Here is a 25,271-nt window from a genome sequence, read left to right on the forward strand (position 1 = left end):
CTAAGTAAGCATTTAGGATGCTTGGGTGAACAAGAGTGTTTCCCTTTTATTGAGCTTATAGTCTATTAAGATAGAATGTCAAAGCAGTGATGGAGTTCTGAGAGACAGCATGAGTTGTAGGAAAGACTTGAGTAGGAAACCACAGGGATAGGTAAATTCACCTGTAATAATTGTGTAATTGTTATGAGACAGTTCTCCATGTCTCTTGCATTTGTGCACATTTGTGAGCTGAGGCACTGGCTGCTTTGTTCTGGACTATCTTTTCAGTGATAGATATATAGGAAATAACTTTGGAAGTTACAGTATCTCTCTGGAGCAGAGGGCAGATTTATTTATTGTCTAACAAAAGTAATGTCACTCTTTGGGCAGGTTTGCTTGATATTTTAAAAAATTTGGATTCCCTCACTTCAGGGTCCCCGGTTGTGATTCAAACCCACTGCATGTACAGTATTCACCTAGACTGCTCTGTATTTCCCTGTGGAAATTGGGGGACAAGGAACAAGTGTGAACCTGAGGCTTAACACTGCTTGAGTGAAAAAATCCTTTGCCTCTAACTCAGGAGACTTGTGTCTTCTGCAGGCATTCATGAGGTGGTATAGCAGGTACTTAGCTTATAAGTAGTCTAGACTTCTCAGTTTTTAATAACAGGTATGAGTTTATTTTTATTTTAACTTGAGGGGGCTCAGTTTTTTAAACTTACAGTTCGTTTTTTTCGTTTTTTAAATTTAGATTTAATTAACATATAGTGTGTTATTAGTTTCAGAGGTAAAGTTCAGTGATTCATCAGTGTTATATAACACACAGTGCATATTTTATCACGTGCCCTCCTTAATGCCCATCACCCAGTTATCCCATCCCCCCATCTCCATCCCCTCCAGCTACCCTGTTTCCTATGATTAAGAGTCTTTTATGGTTTGTCTCCCTCTAATTTCTCTTGTTCTATTTTGTCCTCTCTTCCCCTATGTTCCTCTGTTTTGTTTCTTAAATTCTGCATATGTGTGAGATCGTATGATAATTACTTTTCTTTTATTGACTTACTTCATTTAGCATAATACCCTCTAGTTCCATCCACATTGTTGCAGATGGCAAGTAGCGCAGTTGCTGGGTCATAGGGTAGCTCTATATTCAACTTTTGGAGGAAGCTCCATGCTGTTTCCCAGAGTGACTGCACCAGCTTGCATTCCCACTGACGGTATAAGAGGGTTCCCCTTTCCCTGCATCCTCGCCAATATCTGTCATTTCCTGATTTGTTGATTTTAATACCAGTCTGACTGGTGTGAGGTGGTATCTCATTGTGGTTTTGATTTGTATTATTTCCCTGATGCTGAGTGATGTTGAGCATTTCTTCATTTGTCTGTTGGCCATTTGTATATGTTCTTTGGAGAAATGTCCGTGTCTTCTGCCCATTTCTTGATTGGTTTATTTGTTCTTTGGGTGGTAAGTTTGATAAATTCTTTATAGATTTTGGACACTAGCCTTTTATCTGATAAGACATTTGCAGATATCTTCTCCCATTCTGTTGGTTGTCTTTTGGTTTTGTTGACCATTTCCTTTGTTGTGCAAAAGCTTTTTATCTTGTGAAGTCCCAATAGTTCATTTTTCCTTTGTTTCCCTTGCCTTTGGAGATGGGTCTAGCAGGAAGCTGGTGTGGCCAAGGTCACAGAGGTAGTGCTGTCTGTATTCTCTAGGATTTTGATGGGTTCTTATCTCATGTTTAGATCTTTCATCCATTTTGAGTTTATTTTTGTGTCTGGTGTGAGGAAATGGTCAAGTGTCATTCTTTTGCATGGGACTGTGCAGTGTTACCAACACCATTTGTTGAAGAGACTGTCTTTTTTCCATAAGATTAGTTGACCCTAGTAAACTTACAGTTCTTTATGGCGTCTGTCAGCTCCTATTTTTTGGTAGTGCATTTAATTACTAAAAGGGAAAAGGAGGTTTGTACTAGTTTGTTCTGGAAGCACATTTAGTGGGATGTGTGGACAACATAGTCATTTTGATCTCCAAAGTCACATACAGAAATATCATTCAGGAGCTGTTACATAACTGTAATGTCTCAGTGCATGTTTTTATGTGCAGGTTTCATGTGTAGGAGTTCTTGCTAGAAGAATTTACTTTGTCTTCTATTCTCATGTCCCACCACCATTTTCTTTAGACAGAGATGGCTAGAGCCCTGTTTTCAAACCTAGATTTTAAAAATTTTGGGAAAAATTTTTTTGGTGCTGCTGCTGCTTTTTTTTAGCACTTTAATGAATTTTAATTACCATCAAGTTGTTAATTTGAATACTGTTTCTTAACTCTTAATTATATAACTCAGTGGGATTGCCAAGCCTGCCGTTGGCCAAAGGAAGAAAATTTTTTTTATTGTTTTCTGTTTACTAGTTAGCATTTTTTAAAACTGAAACTCAGATTTGAAAAGTTAATTATATAAAGTACAGCCAATTCATGAAAATACTTTACTAAATTTCTGTTGGTTGTTTTATTCCAATGTTTCAGAATCATACAGCATTCCCCCACACACAAAAAAGAAAATTCTTTAACCCACATGTTCATCCTTTACCTAGCCAGCTTACCAGTTATAAGCGAGGAGAAAGAAAGAAAACAATTTGGCTCCAAGAAGATCTTGATCTTTATGTTGAATGGCAAGAAAAAATAATAGAGAAATCTGTCCCTTGTGACAGTATACAGAGAGCATATCAAATTTAATTTTATTTGAGAGCTCATCAGCCTGATTACTTAGCTAATTATTGTTCTTTGTCATATATTCAGCTTCTTTTCATTACAGCTTCTGAATAAACATGAAGCTTTTTGGTCCTTCTTTGGTAAAGATGATTCATTTTTTAAAGGGAAACATATTTCTCTTTTTCAAAGGGATTTGTTCTATTTTTGCAGTATTGTTCTACTATTGATGGACATCTAGGCTGATTTTATTTTATATTTTGCTGCCACATTTCATCATTGTAAGATGAACTTTAAAATATTTCAACATTTCTGAAATTGAGATGTGTTTAAAAATAGGTGGTATCTTACTAAATACTGTTTGCCAACCTATTTAAGATTCAAAACTCTGTCACCTACTTCCAGTCCTCTCTTACCTTCTCTCTGCTTTATTTTTCCATAGAATACTTTGACCAGGTGACACATTGTTTATAGTCTTTCATAAGCTCATTAGGGTGCAGGGATCTTTTTCTGTTTTATCTCACCACTGGACTCCTAGCTCCTAGAACACTGCCTAGAGTGGAGTGAGTACTCAGTATATTTGTTGAATGAATGGTTGAATTAAGGGAATATTTAAATGATTACTGTGGTCCAGACACTATCCTTGAATGACTTAACCTCTACAATAACCACATGAGATAGGTAAGAACTACCTAATGAGGAAATGAGGGCTGAGAAGGAGGTTAAACTACTCAATAGCACTCAGTTTGTAAGTGGAAGAGTTGAAATTGGAGTTTCCTCATGCTGGATCCTGGACTCTTAACTTCATTGTTACACTTTTCTCAACAAAAATGACTTATGATTTATTTAGTTCTTTCTTTTTAAACAGGAAGAAGAGAATTTATCCAAAGACTGAAACTTGAAGCAACTCTGAATGTGCATGATGGCTGTGTAAGTAATCACTATGAAGGACTTTAATACTAAGTGCTCAAATATTTGATTAAATGCCCCATCCTCCCAGAAGAGATTATGACTAACTATAATAAAACGGGAGAATAAAGCTTTATGTTAAAACATAATGAAGTAAATTTTGAATTTAGAAAAGTATATGGGAGATTTTTTTAAGCACAGATGACTTTTCTAATATTATCAAAAGGCTTCTAAGAGGAAAAAAGACTTCTATCTCTTGTAGTCCACTGATACTTATTTTGTGAAGGTCACTAGTGATTACTTGTGATTACTTCTTAAGAAGTTTAGACATTAATTAAACATATGTTCTTTTTTTGAAAGACATATTTCTCTTGGTTTCTGCTGATACCACACTCTCTTGGTTCTCTTTGTATCTCATTGACTCACTGCATCTTCTTTGTCTTCTTAGCTGACTCCTCCTCTTCTTGACCTTTGATGTTGGATGTATCAAGACTTTGTCCTGGCTCCTCCCAGCCTCTTTTCTCTTCACTTTTCTAAGACATACTCTCCTGTCCCATTGCTAAAAAACTACAACCACTTCCATCTCTCCAATTCTTCCCAGAACTCTAGATTCATGTATCCGGCTCTCTACTTAACATTCCCTGTTGCATGTCTAATAGGCATTCCAAATTTAGCAGGGCCAAGATAGAATCCTTTTCCTTTTAATTTCTGTTATGAAAATTTTAGACATGCTTTTCATGTACTTATCAGGTGGATTTAGCAGTTATCAAGATTGGGACACATTTTCCATTTCATTTTTCTCTTTTTTTCCTTGGTGAAGTATTTCAAAGTAAATCCCAGCTATTATATCATTTCACTCTATATGTGGCCAAAAACAATGGACTTTTTTTATGTAACCAAAATGCCATTATATAATTTAACAAGATTGACAGTGTATTTTTGGTATCATCTGATACACAGTCTATAATCAGATTTCCCTCCTTGTTTAAAAATGTCTTTTTATAGTTGTTTGTTCAAAAAAGGATCTAGGCAAAGTCCCTTCCTTGATTGCCATGCCTCTTAAATCACTATTAGACTAAGCGGGCTTCCCGTTTTTTCTCCCTGCTATTGATGTGGTACAGATTCTGACTCAGTTTTGCTATAGACTGTCCCACATTCTGGATACTGATTTGATTTCTTGTGTTGTCATTTAACTTGTTTTTATATATTTTTTATTTCCTGTAAGTAGAAGTTACTTCTGGAGGTTTGATTAGATTCAGATATAACTTTTGGGGCAGGAGTATTTACAGATGATACTATATGTTTCATATTATGTGGAATAAAGAGGCACAAATGTTTTTTTCTATTTTTAGTAATGGTAAGATTGATCATAAGAGTGAGGTGGCTAAAACAAAGACTTGATTTTCCCTTCTAAATCTATAGCCTACATTTCAGTAAGTAGCACCACCATTTATCCAGTTATATAAAGCTAAGAAATTTCAAGTTATCCTTGATTACTCTCTTTCCCTCAACTTCCACATCTAGTCTTATCCATAGATAAATTCTCCCTCCAGAATATATCTGGAATTACTCCATTTCTGTCCCTATGCTGCCACCTAATTTGAAGTTTCTTCTCTCGCCTGGACCATTGCAGTATCCCTGTATTGGTCTTCTCATTATTCTACTGACTCATTCAACACATAGATCTTGGAATATAAATTACTCCTTTTATGTTATTTTCTCCTTTTTACCTCTAGGATGTAAGACTTACAGTATGGTTAACAAAGGCAGAAAGTTTGAAAAATGTCATTATCAAACAAGCCCTATGGTCTGAGTTTGCTAGGCTATTTTTTTTTAATTTTATTTATTCATGAAAGACACAGAGAGAGGGAGAGAGGCAGAGACATAGAGGGAGAAGCAGGCTCCCTCTGGAGCCTGATGCAGGACTCAATCCTGGGGACCCGGGATGACGACCTGAGCCAAAGGGAGTTGCTCAACCACTGAGCCACCCAGGTGTCCCGCTATGCTGTTTTTTGATAACTCCAAGAGTCAGCAGACAGTAATTACCAGCAATTACTGAAAGTCAGCATATTTATTTACATGAATAAGGAAGGGTATATTTTTCCTGTTATATTAGAATACCCTATTTCATTACAGAAGTTTATCTTATCAGTATACTTATTTTTTAAAGTTATTTTTATTTTTTTAAAGATTTAATTATTTGAGAGAAAGAGAGAGAACATGAACAGGGGCAAAGGCAGAGGGAGAGACAGAGGCAGAGGGAGAAGCAGATTCCCCACTGAGTAGGAAGCCCCATGTGAGGCTCGATGCTAGGACCCTGGGATCATGACCTAAGCTGAAGGCAGACACTTAACTGACTGAGCCACTCAGTCTCGCCTTTTCTTCTTCTTTCTTCTTCTTCTTATTTCTTCTTTCTTCTTCTTTCCTCTTTCTTCTTCTTTCTTCTTCTTCTTCCTTTTTTTTTTTTTTTTTAACACTATGCTTCTAAATTGTTGTGGTATTTTTGAAAGGTACTGATACCAAAACAAGAAAGGTAAAACTCTGTAAAACTCTGAGATGTAAGTCCAAGGAAATCTATAGTCTTACAGATGCCTTGGGTAATTTTGATCTAGGTGATCCATGGATCATACTTTGGAAAATACTACTATAGCTGCCTATTGAAAGCATGAGACTTGAAAGGAAATTACAAAGAAAAAGTTACAGTGACAAGTTCCTTACTGTAAAGAACCCAGCATTTAAGTAAAGAGGGAAAAAGTTTCTGTAATCCTGTCCACCAAACTTCTCTTTTTCCCATCCACAATTATGGAATTATAATTATGTTGTAAGTACAGTTTAGGTATGTATTATTTGTTTTATTTATCTATTGTTACTATTTTTTAAATGTAGGCTCCACCCATTGTGGAGTCCAGTGTGGGGCTTGAACTCACCACCCTGATGAGATCAAGACCTCAGCTGAGATCAAGAGTCAGATGCTTAACCAACTGAACCACCTAGGTGTCTTTATATATTTTAAAACAAAAAACACATTTGGGGGGAGCAGGTCAAAATAATATATACACATGATTAAAAACAGATCATAACAAAAAGTAATAGATGTGTCTCATTCTCCCTATTCCTTTCTCATTGTCAGAAACAAATTCTTTTCATAATTTTTTATTTCAGATCTTCTGATGATTTTTCATATCCATGTATTATTCTTATGTTTATCTTTTTTGAATTAACAACTTCAAACATTGTCTACTGAGGTCCTGCTATGATAGAAGAGGATTTAACCTATTTATAAGATGCCCATTTTTTAAGATGTAGGCTTCTTAGAATTTTTATATTACTGTTCTTAGTCTCTACCCTGGTCAGTTGAACTTTAAACAACATATGTAAACATCCTTTTGTCTTTCTGCCATTTAGAGATAGTATCTTTTGAATTTTCATTCTGTAAGAGACATTTAATTCTTTCATGTTTCATTCCACCTTGTTTTTTTAAGATTTTATTTTATTTTTATTTTTATTTTTTTATTTTTTATTTTTTTATTTTTTATTTTTTAAAGATTTTATTTATTTATTCTTCAGAGATACACAGAGAGATAGAGACACAGGCAGAGGGAGAAGCAGGCTCCATGCACCGGGAGCCCGACGTGGGATTCTTCAGAGATACACAGAGAGAAAGAGAGGTAGAGGCACAGGCAGAGGGAGAAGCAGGCTCCATGCACCGGGAGCCCGACGTGGGATTCGATCCCGGGTCTCCAGGATCGCGCCCTGGGCCAAAGGCAGGCGCTAAACCGCTGCGCCACCCAGGGATCCCCTATTTTATTTTTAAATATATATTTATTCACGAGAAACAGAGAGAGAGAGAGAGAGGTAGAGACACTGGCAGAGGGAGAAGTAGGCTCCATGCAGGGAGCCTGACATGGGACTTGATCCCAGGTCTCCAGGATCATGCCCTGGGCCGAAAGCAGCGATAAACCGCTGAGCCACCCAGGCTACCCTTAAGATTTTGTTTTTAAGTAATCTCTCTACACCCATTATGAGGCTTGAACTCAAACCCAGAGATCAAGAGTATCGTGCTTTACTGACTGAGTCAGCCAGGCACTCCTATCCCTCCACCTTTTTATCTCTATTTCACACCTCCATCAGCTTGTATGCTTTTATATTCTGAGTGTCAGTTACATGCACCCTTTATGCATGTCCTGGGCATCTTCTGTAACTTGTCTATGTTTTGTAAAAGTCAGAGTTTAGTAAATGGTGTTAATAAGTCTTATATGTATACGCACTTTCCTTACTTTTTGTTAAACTCCTCAAAATAAGGAGGGGGTGGAAAGAAAATTTATAAAGAAAACTATGTGATAGATCATCTGTTTGTAATTCTCAAGTGCTCCAAACTCTCTAGGAGGTTTCCAGCTAACTAACAATAAACCCAAGGCCTTATTGCTTGTAGGCCCTGTGATTTGGCACTTGCCTTCTCCAGTTTCATCCTGTAACTATGTTCTCAGTTACACATATTTGTTCCAGTCACACTTATCTCTTCGCCGTTCCCCACATACACCAAGTATGCCTCTGCCTTATGTATTTTATGCCTTCTCCTCAGAATCTCTTACCCCCTGTATCTGTAAAGCTCACCTGATTTCATCTAGCTTTTAAATGTTACCTATCAGAGAAGCTTTTCCTAATCACCTTCATCAAATAGCTCCCCATCCAGATCAATATCGTTCCTTCTTCTGTGTTTTTTTTTTCCCCTTCATGGTACCTATCACTATCTGAAATTATAATTATACAAACACATGTATTTATTTGTTCATAGTCTATACTATACACCTGCCCCAGAACAGTGGACTAAAAAAAATCTTTAGAAATGATTTACTTCATCTAGTCTCAGAAGGAATGCCTGGTACATACATGGTGCTTATGATTGAAGAGGCAAAGTATGTGTTATGTATTATCACTTTTTATCTTTAAGAATCAAAGGTCACATCTTTGTCCTTACCCAAAGGAGAATTTTCTAGTATTAATTTCAGATGGATTCTCTCATAACGGACAGTTACCTGTATGATATTCTCAAATTTTTACAAGCTTTGAATTCTGTGTCTTCTCATTTTTAAATTTACTCTCAAATTTTATTGAATATATTCTCAAAATATTTTTCTAAGGATGAATGGAAAGTAAACTTTCTTATAAGCTTAACCATATGTTTTTCTGCTTTCACACTTTTTAAAACGTGTTGTCCTTATTTTTATCTTGCATTTAATTTTTAAAAAAAATTTTTAATTTATTTATGTATTATAGTCACAGAGAGAGAGAGAGAGAGGCAGAGACACAGGCAGAGGGAGAAGCAGGCTCCATGCACCGGGAGCCCGATGTGGGATTCGATCCTGGGTCTCCAGGAACGTGCCCTGGGCCAAAGGCAGGCGCTAAACCGCTGAGCCACCCAGGGATCCCGCATTTGATTTTTAAAATAGATAATACTTTCTCATGGTATAGAAATAAATTATTTTAAAAAGTATATAAAAAGTAGCTCCCATCCTTGTTTCCACTCCCTAATATGTACAACCACTTATTTTAGTTTTTTGGATATCTATTTTTTCCATCTCCCTTGAGATGTTATTTACCTATATAGCATTGTGTAGGTTTAAGGTGTACAGTGTGATGATTGGATACACATAATGTGTTATGAAATGATTACCAAAATAGGGTTAGTTAGCACATCTGTCACCTCATGTAATTACCATTTGGTGGTGGTGGTGGTGGTGGTGGTGATGGTGGTGGTGCTGGTGATGGTGGTGGTGAGAACATTTAAGATTTACTCTCTTAGCACCTTTTGAGTATATGACATGGTATTGTTAACTATAACCACCAGCCATGCTGTACATTAGATCCCCAGAACTTATTCATCTTATACATTAGGTATATATTAGGTACATAGATCCCCATTTAGGTCTGTACATTAGGTCCCCAGAACTCATCTAATAACTGGAAGTTTGTAATTTTTCAACAACAGCTCATTTCCCAGCTGTTGGCAACCACCAACCAATCTAGTCCCTGTTTATAACAATAAGGTGTTTTTAGATTCCACATGTAAGTGGTATCAGACAGTATTTGTTATTCTGTCTTGCTCTCAGTGTTCATCCATGTTGTTGGGAATGACAGGATTTCCTTCTTTTATATGACTGAGTAATATCCTGTCTCATATATATATATACCACATTTTCTTTGTCCATTGGTTCATAGATAGACAGGTTCTTTCCATGTCTTGGCCGTTGTGAATAATACTGTGGTGAATATGGGAGGTGCAGGTATTTCTTCAAGATAATGATTTTATTTCCTTCAGTAAATACAATAGGATTGCTGGATCATATGATAGTTCTATGCTGAATTTTTTGAGAAACCTCTGTACTGTTTTATTTTCCACAGTGGCTGCACTAATTTATAGCTCCACCAGCAGTACACAGGGTCTCCCTTTCCCCCACATACTTACCAGCACCTGTTCTCTTTTGTGTTGTCTATTCTGATAATAGCCATTCTAGTGGGTGTGAGGTGACATCTCAGTATGGTTTGAATTTGCATTTCCCTCATGATGAATGATGTTGAGTACCTTTTCATGTATTTTTTGACTATGTGTACTTTTGGAAAATGTTTATATAGGTCCTTTGCCCATTTTTAAATTAGATTATTTATGATTTTTTTTGTTAGTTATAGGAGCTCCTTTTATATATTTTGTATATTAACCCCTTATCAAATATATGGTTTGCATATATTTTCTCCCATTCTGTAGGTTTCCTCTTCATTTTGTTGGTTTCTGTTGCTGTGCAGAAGCTTCTGAATTTGATGTAGTCCCATTTGTTCATTTTTGCTTTTGTTGCTTGCGTTTTTGGTGTCATATCCAGAAAAATCAGTGCGAAGACCAAGGTCAAGGAGTTTTTCATTGTTTTCTTCTAGGGGTTTTATAGTTTCGGGTTTAATGTTTAAGCATTCAAAACATTTCAAGTTAATTTTATTTTATTTTGCACGTGAGCATCCAGTTTTCCAAACACCATTTACTGAGAAAACTATGCTTTCCCCACCAAGTATTTTTGGATCCTTTGTTGTAAATTAATTGACCATATATGTATGTGTTATTTTTTGGATTCTCTATTCTGTTCCATTGATCCGTAAGTCCGGTTTTATGCCAATACTGTTTTGATTATTGTGACTTTGTAATAAGTTTAAGTCAGGAAGTGTGATCCCTCCAGATTTGTTTTGCTTTCTCGAGATTCCTTTGGCTATTTGGAGTCTTCTATGGTTCCGTAACAAAGTTAAGTTTTTTTTCTGTGAAAAATGCTACTGGAATTTTGATAGGGATTGCCTTAAATTCATAGATGGCTTTGGGTAGTGTGGACATTTTAATAATATTAAGCCTTCCAATGCATGAACTTGGCATATCTTTCTATTTACTTGTGTCTTCATTGTCTTTCATCAGTATTATGTAGATCTCAGTGTACAGATCTTTCACCTCTTTGGTTAAATTTATCCCTAAGTATTTTATTGTTTTAGATGCTTTTGTAACTCAGCATCAGATAGTGTATTGTTAGTGTGTAGACATGACATGTAACTGATATTTGTTTGTTGATTCTGTATCTTGAAACTACTAAATTCATTTATTAGTGCTAAGAGCTTTTTGGTAGTCTTCAGGGTGTTCTATGTATAAGATCATGTCATCTGTATTGTATTACTTCAGTATTACTTCATCATTTCCAATTTGGATGCCTTTTATTCCTTTTCTTGCCTAATTGTTCTGGCCAGGACTCTAATACTGTGTTAAATAAAAGTGGTAAGAGTTATTTATTACTATTTTCTTGTTCCTGATTTTAGAGGAAAAAGTTTCAGCCTTTCACCATTGAGTATGATGTTAGCTATGGACTTATCATATACAACCTTTATTTTGGTGGGATATGTTCCTTCAGTACTCAATTTGTTGAGAATTTTTTATCATGAAAGATGTTGAATTTCATCAGATGTTTTTCTGCATATATTGAGATGATCATACGATTTTTATTCATTATATTAATGTGGAATATCACATTTATTGATTTGTGTATACTGAACCATCTTTGTATCTCAGAGATACACCCCACTTATTTATGGTGTATGATTCTTTTGATGTGCTGTTGAATTTGATTTGCTAGTGTTTTGTTGAGAATATTTACATCTATATTCACAGGGAATATTGACATGAAGTTTTCTTTTTTTATAGTACCTTATCTGGCTTTGGTATCATGGTAACGCTTGCCTCAGAAAATGAGTTTGGGCATGTATCCTCTTCACTTTTTCGGAGAGTTTGAGAAGGATTGGTGTCTATTCTTCTTTAAATGTTCGGTGAATAATTAAAGCTCATGAAGCCATCTGGTCCTGGGCTTTTTTGGTTGGTTTTTAATGGTCTGTGATTACTGATTGAATCTCCTTATTTGTTTTTGGCCTATTTGGATTTTTAATTTTTTTTTGTGATTTATTTAGTCTTGGTAGGTTATATGTTTCTAGTAGGTTGTCTCATTTATTGGTGTATAACTGTTCAGTGTATTTTCTTAAAATCCTTTGTATTTTGTTATCAATTGTAATATCTTCTTTTTCATTTATAATTTTTATTTATTTGGGTCTTCTTTTTTTCTTGGTAAGTCTAGGTAAAGGTTTGCCAATTTTGTTTATCTTTTCAAAAACAGAACTTAACACATTAATGAAAGAGAAAAACAGAGTCCAAAGTTAGAAGAAGAAAGGAGATATGAGAGATCAGAGCAGAAATAAACGAAATAAAGAATAGGAAAACAGGGATGCCTGGGTGGCTCACTGGTCTTTCTTTTTTCTTAGTGTAAGCATTTATTGCTATAAAATCCCTGCTTATAACTGCTTTTGCTGCATCCCATATGTTTTAATTCTATTTTCATTTATTTTGAGATTTTTTAAATTTCTTCTTGAACCCACATACTGCCAAGAGTATGTTATTTAATTTCCACATCTTGGTGAAATTTCCAGTTTTCTTGCTGTTAATTTCTAGTCTTATACCATTGTGGTCAGAAAGATTTAATTCTTCTAAAATTTGCTAATATTTGTTTTGTGATCAATCATGATTTATTCTGGAGGATGTTTAGTGTGCACTTGAGGAATGTCTGCTGCTGTTTGATGGACTGTTTCATATATGTCTAAATTTTGATCTAAAATGTAGTTCATCTAATGTTTCTTATTGATTTTCTCTGTATGATTTCTCCATTGTTGAAAATGGGCTATTGAAAGCAGCTACTGTTGTTTTCGTTCTTTGTTTCTCCCTTTAGGTCTGATATAATAATTAAAAAAGATATTTAGAGATCACTTTTCAGTCTTTTGGCTAAGATTAAGTGTAAAATACATTTAGACATTCTAGTAGGTATCTAGTGATATCATGTTGTGGATTTAATTCTCTGTCCTGTCTAATCTTGCATATTCATCTGTATCTCACAAAGTTCCTAAACTCACTTATTTTTCTAGTACTTATATTGTCTCTAATTTTCTGAAGAAATGGTACAGAATTCTCATTATTTATTTTTAAAAAATGTTTGGCAGAGTTCACCAGTAAAGCCATCTGGGCCTGGAATTTTCTTTGTGGAAAATTCTAAATGCAATGCCTTAAAAACAGACTATGTATTGAGTAAATTTTGTTTAGTATGTGTGTTTAAAGGATTTTTTCAGTTTTGAATTATTGGCATAAAGTTGACCCTAGTATTCCCTTAATGTTTAGGTATTTGTAGAATGTATAGTTAGTGATGTCATCTTTCTTATTCCTCATATTGGTAGTGTGTCTCCATGTTTCCCCACCTCCTTTCTTTTTCTTGATTAGTCAGGCTACATGTTCATTAATTTTTGTCTTGTCAGAGAACCAGCTTCTAGTGTTTTTGTGTGTCTACTTCCTCCCTCCTCGTTTTTGTTTTCTATTGTTTCATTGATTTCTGATCTGATACTCATTATTTCCAATCTTCTGCTGACTTTGGGTTTCATTTGTTCTTTTTTATAATTTTTTTGATTGGAGGCTGAGAGCATTGATATGAAACCTTTATCTTACTTACCTAATACAGATATTTTAGTGCTGTAAGTTTCCAAGTACAGAGTTTAGCTGCAACCCATAAATTGAGATATGTTGTGCTTTCATTTTCATTCAGTTCAAAATACTTTCTAATTTGTAGGATAATTTCTTTTTTGAATATCTGTTATTTTGTAGTTTCTAAATATTTCTTTGTATTAATGATTTTTACTTAATTCCATTTTGGTCAGAGAACATATTCTATATTCGTTGAAATCTTTTAAAATTATTGAGATTTGTTTTTATGGCCCATAAATATTTTCTATATTGGTAAGTATTTTTTGTGTACTTAAAAAGAAGTCTCTTCAGGGTTCCTCGGTGGCTTAGTTGGTTGATGGTCTGACTCTTGATTTTGGCTCAGGTGTTGATTTGGGGGTTATAAGATCAAGCTGCATGTCAGACTCTGTGTCAGACAAGTCCACTTTATTTTATTTTATTTTATTTTATTTTATTTTATTTTATTTTATTTTTATTTATTTATTTATTTATTTATTTATTTATTTATTTATAGAGAAGGTTTATTTATTTGTTTATTCAAGGAGAGAGAGAGAGAGAGAGAGAGAGAGAGGCAGAGACACAGGCAGAGGGAGAAGGAGGCTCCATGCAGGGAACCAGACGAGCAACTCGATCCTGGGTCTCCAGGATCAGGCCCTGGGCTGAAGGCGGTGCTAAACTGCTGAGCCACCAGGGCTGCCTGATTCTGTCTTCTCCCTCTCCCTCTGCCCCCCCTCTCCCTGCTTGTGCACATGCTCTCTCTTGCTCACTCTCTCTAAATAAATAAATAAAATCTTTAAAAAATCTTTAAAAAACAATGTATATTCTATTTTTTAGTTGTTTAAGATGTGATAGTAAATCTGGTTCATGCTATACTATCTTGCCTGAAGGGGAAGTCTGTTTTGTTTTTTAAATTTAGATACAGTTCATATACGATAAAATTTACCCATTTTAAGTATGCAGTTCTGTGTTTTTTTTAGTATATTCATAAAGTTGTACAGTTATCACAACTATCTTAATTCTAGTATATTTTCACCCTCTGAGAAAGTCCATTCCAGTTATCATTCACTCCCATTCCCCCTCTGCCAAGCTGTTGTCAGTCACTAAATCTATTTTCTTTCTCTACAGATAGGCCTAGTCTAGACTTTTAAAATGTCATCATTTCATTTTGTGGCTGAATAATGTTTCATTTTATGGATATTTTGTTATGAGCAAATGGATAGTCATATTTTGTTTATTCATTTATTAGTTGATAAATGTTGGGATTGCTTCCCCTTTTTGCTCTTAGGTATAATGCAGCTATGAGCTTTTATGTACAAGTTTTTGTTTAGTACATGTTTTTAGTTCTCTTGGATATTATATCCCTTATTGTGGAGTTGCTGGGTCATGGGCTAACTCTGTTTCAGTTTTTGAGGAAATGGCAAACTGTTTAGTGACACAATTTTATATTCTTATCAGCAATGTATTAGAGTTACAGTTTTTTGACACACTAGCTAACACTTATTATTTTGTTTTTTAAATATTATTATAGCCATCCTAATGGGTGTGAAGGGGTGATTCATTGTGTTACTAGTTTTCATAAAGATTGATATCTGTATTTCCTTCTAAGAGTTTTATAGTTTGGGCACTTACATTTAGATTTTTGGTCATTTTTAGTTCATTTTTGTATATTGTATTCCTTTGCTTGGGTATATCTAGTTGTCCCAGCACCATTTGTTTAAAAAAAAAAATACTCTTTTCTCCATTGAAAGGTCTGGGATCTTTTGTCAAAAATTACTTGACCATAAATGTAAGGGTTTAATTCTGGACTCTCAGTTCCATTCCATTAATTTATATGTCTGTAATCATGACAGTACCAGACAGTCTTGATTACTAAAGCTCTATAGCTCTGTAATAAGTTCTTTTAATTTTTTTTTTCTTTTTAGGAAGCATTGTTTTATGTCTCTGGGTATAAAATGAATTAATTAAAATAAATTTAAACAATAAAACTTAATGACTCAGACATTTCATTGTGAATTTACAGAACATTGTGTTTGCTAAATGGCAGTATGTATTTTCAGTAGGTTAGCTGGGAAATACCCCTTACCATAGACACGAGTTTCTTAGTGATATAAATTTTGAAACATCAGTTAACTGAAAGATGGCCTACTTATTTATATGTCCAGGTTACTTAAGTTTATTTTTTGCTTTCTTTTTAGGTTAATACAATCTGTTGGAATGAGACTGGAGAATATATTTTATCTGGCTCAGATGACACCAAGTTAGTAATCAGTAATCCTTACAGCAGAAAGGTAAAGTGGCTTAAAAAATTTGTAATGAGAAAAATTAAGAAGCTAGAAATTAAGAAACTGTAAATAATTTTGGGAATGGGCATTTGTAATAGAATATCCTTGTTTCACTCAAGTTAGTTATGTGATTTGGAAGTTATTACATTCCTATCCCTGAATCTCCTTAAGGAAACAGTATATTTCACCCAGCTTTTGACTCTGGCAAATTGAAATATGCTTCATTTTATCTACGTGGGTAAAATTGCCAAAGGTAACATTATCCTCAGTAGACCATTCCTTGGGGGGAAAAAGGCAGTGTGATTTTTTTTTTTTTCTTTCATGTGCACAAAATCTACTTTTTAGCCGAGTGGTTTAAGAAACATTATTAGTTTGCAAAAACATTATCTAGGCTCTAGTGAAATGCTTTGTGATATCTAATACCATAAACTGCAAATCATTTGAGTTTTAGGATTATGTAATTAGGATTATGTTCTGATTTTTATTGACTCTTCTCTAAATTTGGAGAAACTATACATCTATTTTTGTATCAGTGAGAACTTGGTGGATTGGCAGACTAAATTGTTATTGAATAATATAACACTCTTACACAATAAATTATTCATATATTTCTTATTTTTCCACATTTAAACAGTTAAGATATTAAAATAGAGGTCTTTCAGCCTGATTGAGGTTCATATTGAAGATATCTTTGATTAAAAGAAAGGTCATAATTTTATTTCCGAGGTAGTTTTACTTAATTGTCTTGACTTAGCAGAGGGAAACTCAATGTTTTCAAATTCCACTTATGTTAGGTCTACTACCATTACTTTTAAGGTACCTGTACCAAATTCCAGTGTGGAACTTGGGATCTGGCTTGGTGGCACATAAAAGCATTCTGATTCCCTAAGAGTAGAAGCTCTGAAAAAGGCCAAAAAGCCTCTTGGGTTTTTATAGAGACTTCATTACATAGTTCTGATTGACTAAGTAATCGTTCATTGACTGATTCATCCTCCAGCCCCTCTCCCCTCCTGAGTTCCAATTCTTTAATCTCATGATTACTCCTGGCAACCAGTCCCCACCCTTTGGTGGGGTCCAAAAGTCACCTTCATTAATACTAAGACACAAGTAGGCTCTGAAGTATTTTAAAAAACCATTGACAAAGACCATATATATGTGAGAAATACATCTGGATGACCCTTTGGTTTCTTATAATTCATTATGTTGTACTAGGACAATCTTTTCCTTAAAGTAGAGGACATTTCCTGGGATGATGTATATGTGGAATGCTTTTTGACTGTCACTATCAGAATTTAATTAATTTATTTTTAAAGATTTTATTTATTCATTTGAGACAGAGGGCTACAGAGAGAGAGAGAGGGAGAGAGCATGAGCAGAGGGAGAGGAAGAGGAAGGGGAAACAGACTCCCTACTGATTCAGGAGTCCAATGTGGGACTCCATCCCAGGACCCTAAGATCATGACTTGAGCGGAAGGCAGATGTTTAACCATTTGAGCCACCCAGGCGCCCCACTATCAGAATTTTAATGCTTATGGTATTCATGGCAGTTGACTAGACACCAATGGAATAATCTTTTTGTTTTTGAAAAGATGCAGAACTTCACTGAAACAAAACTAGTAAAATACACATAAAATTAACTATCTTAATAATTTTTAATATTTCTGTTCAGTGGCATTAAGTATATTTACATTGTTGATACTATCACCACATCTAGCTATAGAGCTATTTTTATCTTGCAAAACTGTAACTCTACCCATTAAACAATAACTCCTTTTTCGTCCCTCACCGCAGCTCTTGGCAACCACCATTCTACTTTTTGTGTCTCTGAATTTGACTACTCTGAATACCTCATATAAGCATTTATAATAGTTGTCTTTTTGTTACTGCCTATTTCATTTATCATGATGCCCTTAACATTTAACATGTTGCAGCATGTGTCAGTTTTTCTTCTTTTTTAAGGCTGAATAATGTTCTGTTGTATGTATATACCACATGTTGTTTCCATTTATCTTTCGGTGGATACTTGAGTTACTTCTATCATTTTGATGATGTGACTAATGCTGCTCTGAACATAGGGGTACACTTATCTCTCCAAGTCCCTACTTTCAATTATTTTGTGACTATACTCAGTGTAATAAGTTTTAGAAGATCTTGTTTCTTCTTTATACTCTTATTTTTGGAAAAAGGACATTCGTTTTGATGCATGGTTCCCAATGGAATGTATATTTGAAAGGTGATTACTCTTATTTCCAGTTTAAGAAATGAGCAATCAGATAATACTTGTAAAGAGTTAGGATATAGGACTTTATCTTTTTCACATAGTTGTCTTAATAGATCCAAATTTGCTATCCTATAGGAATATTAAAAAAAATTTTAAAACATAGATGATTAATTACATAGGAAAATAATGTGTTTTGATCCTGAGTCACATATTACCTGTTCTTTTTTATTTTTTTTAAGATTTTATTTTATTTATTCATGAGAGACACAGAAAGAGAGAAAGAGAGAGAGAGAGAGAGACACAGGTGGAGGGAGAAGCAGGCTCCAGGCAGGGAGCCCAATGTGGGACTTGATCCCAGGACCCTGGGATCACGCACTGAGCTGAAGGCAGATGCTTGACCGCTGAGCCACTCAGGCGTCCCAATATTAACTGTTCTTAAAGTTTGACTTTATTTTTAGGTTCTGCGAGTTCACGGAAAGATTAATTTAATGCATGGTAACACATCCTAATTTTATATGTGGTATGTCTCAAATATACGTTAAGAGCGAAGTTCCTTTTTCCAATAATTACAGTCAAGTGTATTTGGACCAATCTCCCACTGAAAACAGCTAAAATATTCTTGATTAAAGACTTTAAAAATTGTCTTAAAAAATTTGTCCTAAAAGTAATAAGTAACTGCCTTGATAATAAGGGATTATCAGTCCAAAATGGAAGGGGAAAAGCGGGTCCAGAGAAGTGAACGTGAAAGCCACTTTCTCCCTGAAGGTATTTGCCAATCCAAGCATATATAAGCTTTAGTCTTGATGGCCTTGAAGATCAAGGTAGACAAGCAAAGCTCAGGAACTAAATCAGGTATGGATTTCTATAGCAGACTCACCCCAGTATGCTGGGTCACCCTCCCTCCCCCCAAGAGGTCCACCTCCTCAAGGTATAGATGAAACCAAAGAAAGGCAACCCTGTGATATCTAATATTAAAAAAAATCCTGAGTGTACTGAGTACGCAAAATTTTTCTTGATTTGGTCTCGCCGGCTACCTGTAAGTTCTCAGACCATAACAGGTTTCTTTACTGTGTTCTTTTGCTTGCACTGTTCTCTCTTCATGGGATGTTCTCCTGGTTTGTAATACACCTCCCACCTACTTGGCAAATTTAAATCCATCCTTCAAGTCTTGGCTCTTAGCTGTGGTATGCCTCTCTAATTGCCTTAGGCAAATGTAGGCACTACTTCCTCTATGTTCTCATTGTACTTTGTGGATAATTAGATTATTATATCATGTTTGTTTGCATGTTCCTCACCATTAGACAGTGATTTCTTTGGGAAAATGATAGTTTTTTTCTTTTTTGTTTCCTCAACACTTAGTAAATTACCTGTCACATAGTTAGGTGCCCCATAAATACAGTAAAAGGCAGGCAAGGAATTTTTGTATTCAATTCCTTAGATATGGGTATGGGTTAGGTTTAGAGAGAAGTGATTTTTACCAAGAGATTGAAGAACCAACATCTTCTATCTGGATAACCCTGGATCAAGCTTAAGGTTTTGGAAGCATTGTAAGTGACATGATGGAAAAGGAAAGAGATACCTCCTTGGTCTGGTAGCTTTAGCCAGAGTAACCTGATGATCAGTAAAGTCATAGATGTTACAACTAGTTCACATTCACATTTATAACTAATTGCATTTATCAATATGTTATTTACATCTTTGAGTTACTCTACCAACTTCTGCCTTTCTAGGCCATTATTCTTAGATGTTTTCTGAATAAGTATTATAATGCGACTCACAGAAAGCACAGAGAAGAAAATAAATCCAGCTGCCAAAAATAGTAACTGCAAATGCACATCATTTTTTAAAAAATCAATCTTACTATTTACCTTCAGTAGAATGCATATCTGTATTGATTATATAGTTCAGTTTCAACAATTCTAAACAAATTCTGACCTTTGTTGAATTTACTGATCATATACATATGAGTACTGTTCTTCCAACAATTATCTATTAATAAATTGGGGAGAGTGGTACAAAATGAAATTAACATGGTAGGCAGTGGTCAGATAGTAGGCTTAATAGGCAATATTAACGAGTTTACATTTTAGTGTAATTGAAATACTCACTGGAGTATATTAAACATTCATGGTGATATGATTTGCGTTTTTAAAAGATAGCTCTGGCTGCTATCTGTAGAGTAGAGTTTGAGTAAGATCAGAAGTGGGAGATAGGAGGCCATCGAGTCATCTCAGTGAAAAGGGATGGTAGGTTAGACAAAGGTAATGCCATTGAGTTGATGAGAAGTAATTTGGAATGTATCTTAGACCTGGATTTTCTGGTGGATTTTATGTAGTGGATGAGGGAAAGAAATGAAGGACGATTCTTTAGTTTTTGACTTGATCAACTGTGTGGGTGGATATTGCTGCCATTGAGATAAAGATGGAGAACACTGGAAGGGTAGTAAGTTTGAAAGAGGATATCTGAAATCAAGAGATTTGTCTAAAAGGAAAAGGCTTAAAATGTTTACTCTTTAAATCTTGATCATTTTCATAAAGAAATCCATCTCAATATGTGAATAATATGTGAATAATATGTGATATGTCAATACACAATACTAGTGTATTGAGTGCTTTTGTTTCTTAAGCTATGCATAAACCTGTTAAGTGGAGATAAATCATGAGTCGTTAAGAATAATGTCTGCTGAATGTGACTAAAGCAAAGACAAAAGATGAAGAAATTACTATATACACTGTATGCAGTGACTTTTACATAGTTAGCTACTTGGTAAACCATGTCAAAATACCTGACAGAGGTAAAGGCCATGACACCTATTTTGTTTAAAGGCTTTACATTAATTATTCTTTGTATTATTTTTATACCTTAGTCTTGCAGATCTTAGTGTCTTAAACTTGAAGAGAGTAATGAAAGAATTTAAAATACTTTTTAACAGACAAATTTTATTCTTCATTGGCTTTGGTTGATATAGGTGCAAAAGATACCCCCCCCACCCTGTTTTTTATTTGACTCTAATTATATGTGCTTTATATGTGTAAGACTTACTGTGGAGTAATTTATGGCACTCAGCAAATCCTTATTTTGGCCATAACTCAGTAACCTAAATCTTAAATAAAATGAAGTGACTTAAGTATTCAAAGTGGTCAAGATAAATAGCTGCTAATAGTCATTCCAAATTTTTGTTATGATTTAGTGTGGTACTCTCTGATAAAAATTTGGCAGTTTGTGTTATACACTAAATACTTAAAACCAAACCTAAAATAAAGTTGAAATATATTTTCTTAACTTTGTTTTAAAATTTAAAAACTTTTGGAAAAATTAAAAAAAATACAATAAACATCCACAAATAAATTTTTTTTAAAACAATTGAGTGTAAGTTGGAGGCATCATGCACTTTATTCATGAATACTTTGGCATATATCTACTAAGACAACATTATTCTATTTTTAAAAATAAGTAATATTGAATCTGGAGTTAATCTTCATTACTTGTGGATTTCATATTTGCAAATTTGCCTATTCATTGAAATTTATTTTTATTTATTTATTATTTTTTAAAAAGATTTTATTTATTTATTCATGAGAGACACAGAAAGAGAGGCAGAGACACAGGCAGAGGGAGAAGCAGGCTCCATGCAAGGAGCCTGATGTGGAACTCAATCCCAGAAATCCGGGATCACATCCTGAGCCAAAGGCAGAGAGGCTCAACCGCTGAGCCACTCAGGTGTCCCTGAAATTTATTTTTAATTCCTAAGTTGATACTTCCATTCATGGCCATGCACATGAGCAGAGTGGAAGAGAATTAAGTCATTCAGTACACAAATCAATACTTACATTACCAGCTGAGATAAACAAAGCTGACTTCTTATTTCAGCTCTCATACTGTAAACATACTATATCTTTTTCATGGTATATTTTGTGTCACATTTTTGCATTTTTGTGCTTTTTATAATGATTTCACTGTTTTAAAATGTCCCCAGATATCATGTTGAAATACTGTCTTGTGTTCCTAGCACAAGAAGCCTGGGATGTTTCTTACGGAGAAAAAAATGTTAGCTGAGTTTCATTAGGCACGAGTTATAATGCAATTGGCCATGAGTTCAATGTTAATGAGTCAACAGTATATATTAAATATGTCTTTATACAGAAACCTATAAAACAACGCTGTGTATTGATTAATTAAGGAAAATGTGGCATGAGGCTCAAAGGAACCTAACCACGTATTTCCCTAGGAGCACTGATTCAGTACTTGTTATTAATTCAGTGTTGGTGGCGATTTATCAGGAATGATCAGTCATCTATATGCTATTACATACATGATTTTCTATTTGACAGTGTATATATGCAATACATGCACATATATATGAATATGGTCTATATTCAAATTTTCTCACTTGTTTTATGCTGTTGTCACTGCCATGCCTCTTTCAATCCAAGCTCCATCCATCATTTCATGCAGTTGTCATATTTCCTTAGTCTCCTTTAGGATAGTTTATCCAACTTCTTGGTCTTTTGAGACATTGAGATGATACTTGTTTTATTGTATTAACATCAGAATAACAGTTGTTTTATACAATGTTTCTCAGTTTGGATTTGTCTGATTGTTTTTTCATGAATAGATAAAAATTAAACATTATAGCTAAGAAGTCTCCACAGGTGACTTTGTGGTATGTGATGTTAGTTTGTCTCCTTACTGGTGATGTTAAGTTTGAGCTCTCCATTGTATAGGAATGTTACCCTTTGCAGTTAATAAGCTGCTTGTGAAGTGGTATGTTGAGACTGTGTGAATATTCTCTTTCATAATAATCTTTCTTACAGTGGTTTTAGTATTGATTCTTGCCTTGATCAGTTATTAAAATGTAGCTACAAAATAGTGATTTTTAATTGTCATTCCTTCTACATTTATTAATTGACGTTATTTTATAAATCAGAGGATTGTCCCTACTGTTTTTTCAAAAAAATCACTTTGGGATTATGGATTTTTAAAAATTCAATATATTATGATCTATTACTGATAATACTTTTTTTATTTTTTCATTACCCCAGTTTGTTTGGTGGGTTATTTAAAGACAAATTTGTCTATTTTGACATGTCCTTATTTTTTAAAGCACACCAGAGTCCCACTGCATTAAATTCTCATTGTACATACAGTGTGGGGATGTACCATAATTTATTCACTAAGTCTTTTGTGATTTGCTGTAATGAATAGCTCTTTAAATAAATTTGTGCATTTTCTTGTATTGTTGGAGGTATGTCTTAAAGGTAAATTCCTAGAAATAGACTTGTCTAGTCAAAGGGTAAACACGTGTCTAGTTTTGTGAAGTGCTGCTAAATTCCTCTCCACTCATCTTGTACCATCTAATGCTCCACCAGAAATGTTGAAAAGCCTGTTTCCCAGGAGGCTTACTTACATAATGTATTGTCAAACTTGAATTGTTGCCAATCTGAAAATGAGAATTAGCTTTTCAGTGTAGCTTCAATTTGCATTTCCCTTATGAACAAAGTTGGATGTTTTTCTCACATTCTTAAAGACCCTTTGTAGATCTTTTTGTGGACTATATAGATCTTTTGCCCATTCAGTTAAAAAACCCCAGGTTTTGTTAAGTTTCTTTCTCTCAATTTTTAAGCACTATTAGGGGAATTTGTCCTTTATCCTTACTGTATGTTGCAAATATTTAAATATTTATTTTAAACTTTATTTCTGTCACAGGAATTCTAGTCTTTATTTTTTTAAAGATTTTATTTATTTGAGAGAGAGATAGCATGAGCAGAGGAGGAATAGTGGGGGAGAGATAGGAGCAGACTCCCTGCTGAGCAGGGAGTCCAACACAGGACTCCTTCCTGGGACCCCGGGATTATGACCTGAGCCAAAGGCAGACGCTTAACCACCTGAGCCACCCAGTCGCCCCATAGTCTTTAAATATAATTAAGGAAGGAGATGTTGGGACTGCTGTAGTTTCATCTTACCATTTCAGGATTCATTTAAATCAGTTTACTTTTATTTTGTTATCCTGGAAGAGAATAACTTAAAAATCATCTAGTCAACAGTTTCAGAAGTCTGTTAGGGTAGTCCTTTCTCCCCATTCCTGTACCCACTCCCCAGGCCTAAAAGTAATTTGTTTGAAGTCAATTATCTGAGGAATATAGGAAAATATTTTTAAAATCATAAAAATCATCTTCTCTGGTTCTCTCTCTCCCCCCCCCCATTTATAATAGTCCTTATTTACTGAGATTTTATGAATAAGACAGATACACCAAGTAGATGGAAATACATAATTTAATTTTCACAGCACTGTTCCTACTGATGGTACTTGCTTTTCATATCTCAGAAAGAAAAAAGAAAATATGTGAGATTCTGTTTTTTTATAAATTATAATAGTTGAGAATCAAATGATAATTTTTTATTGAGATAGTAATGTTAATGCGAATTTATTCCTGGCTATGATTATATTAAATATGAATGTTTCTTTCTAGGAAATAATAAATCACCAAGAAGTTCTTTCTCTGTGTTGTAGGTTTTGACAACAATTCGTTCAGGGCACCGAGCAAATATATTTAGTGCAAAGTTCTTACCGTGCACAAATGATAAGCAAATTGTGTCTTGCTCTGGAGATGGAGTAATATTTTATACCAACGTTGAGCAAGATGCAGAAACCAACAGACAATGCCAATTTACGTGCCATTATGGAACTACCTATGAGGTACAGTACTTTATATATATGAAAATATATTAGTGTGTGTTTTTTTATAAGTATGTGTATGTGTAGATTTGTGTATGTAATGTACATACTCATGCATATGTAGTCAGAAATTATTGACAGACGATCTAGATTTCAGTAAAGTACTTGAGAAAGTGTGTCTTGATAGACTTGTGAATAAAATGAAGAAATAAAATGAAATAGTAATAGAGTTTGTAATGTCAGCCTTTAGAAATATTTCTATTACTGTGCTATAAGCCTGTATACTAGGCTTTAACCTCTTCACACTTTATCTCTGTCTTATATAAAGTCGTTGATGGCATGTTTATCAAATGTTCCCATGGCAGAAAGAACACTTGCACACTAGCCAAAAGAATCAGATTCCTAGAAGACATTAATAAGTTCAAACCCGGAGCT

At 34.5% G+C, this 25,271-nt stretch overlaps 1 protein-coding gene across 19 annotated transcripts in view; it reads left to right on the top strand.

Annotated features, from left to right (window-relative positions):
- DCAF6 (DDB1 and CUL4 associated factor 6) overlaps positions 1-25,271 on the top strand; it is a 133,356-nt gene that overhangs the window by 10,326 nt on the left and 97,759 nt on the right. For all 19 annotated transcript variants that reach the window (XM_026003352.2, XM_026003351.2, XM_072732926.1 and 16 more), the window contains 3 exons: positions 3,548-3,609; positions 15,853-15,945; positions 24,672-24,857. In XM_026003352.2, coding sequence (XP_025859137.1) covers positions 3,548-3,609; positions 15,853-15,945; positions 24,672-24,857 — 341 coding nt within the window. The remainder of the gene's footprint in view (positions 1-3,547; positions 3,610-15,852; positions 15,946-24,671; positions 24,858-25,271) is intronic.

The sequence above is a fragment of the Vulpes vulpes genome, chromosome 13 (genome assembly GCF_048418805.1).
Source record: "Vulpes vulpes isolate BD-2025 chromosome 13, VulVul3, whole genome shotgun sequence".
NCBI lineage: Eukaryota > Metazoa > Chordata > Mammalia > Carnivora > Canidae > Vulpes > Vulpes vulpes.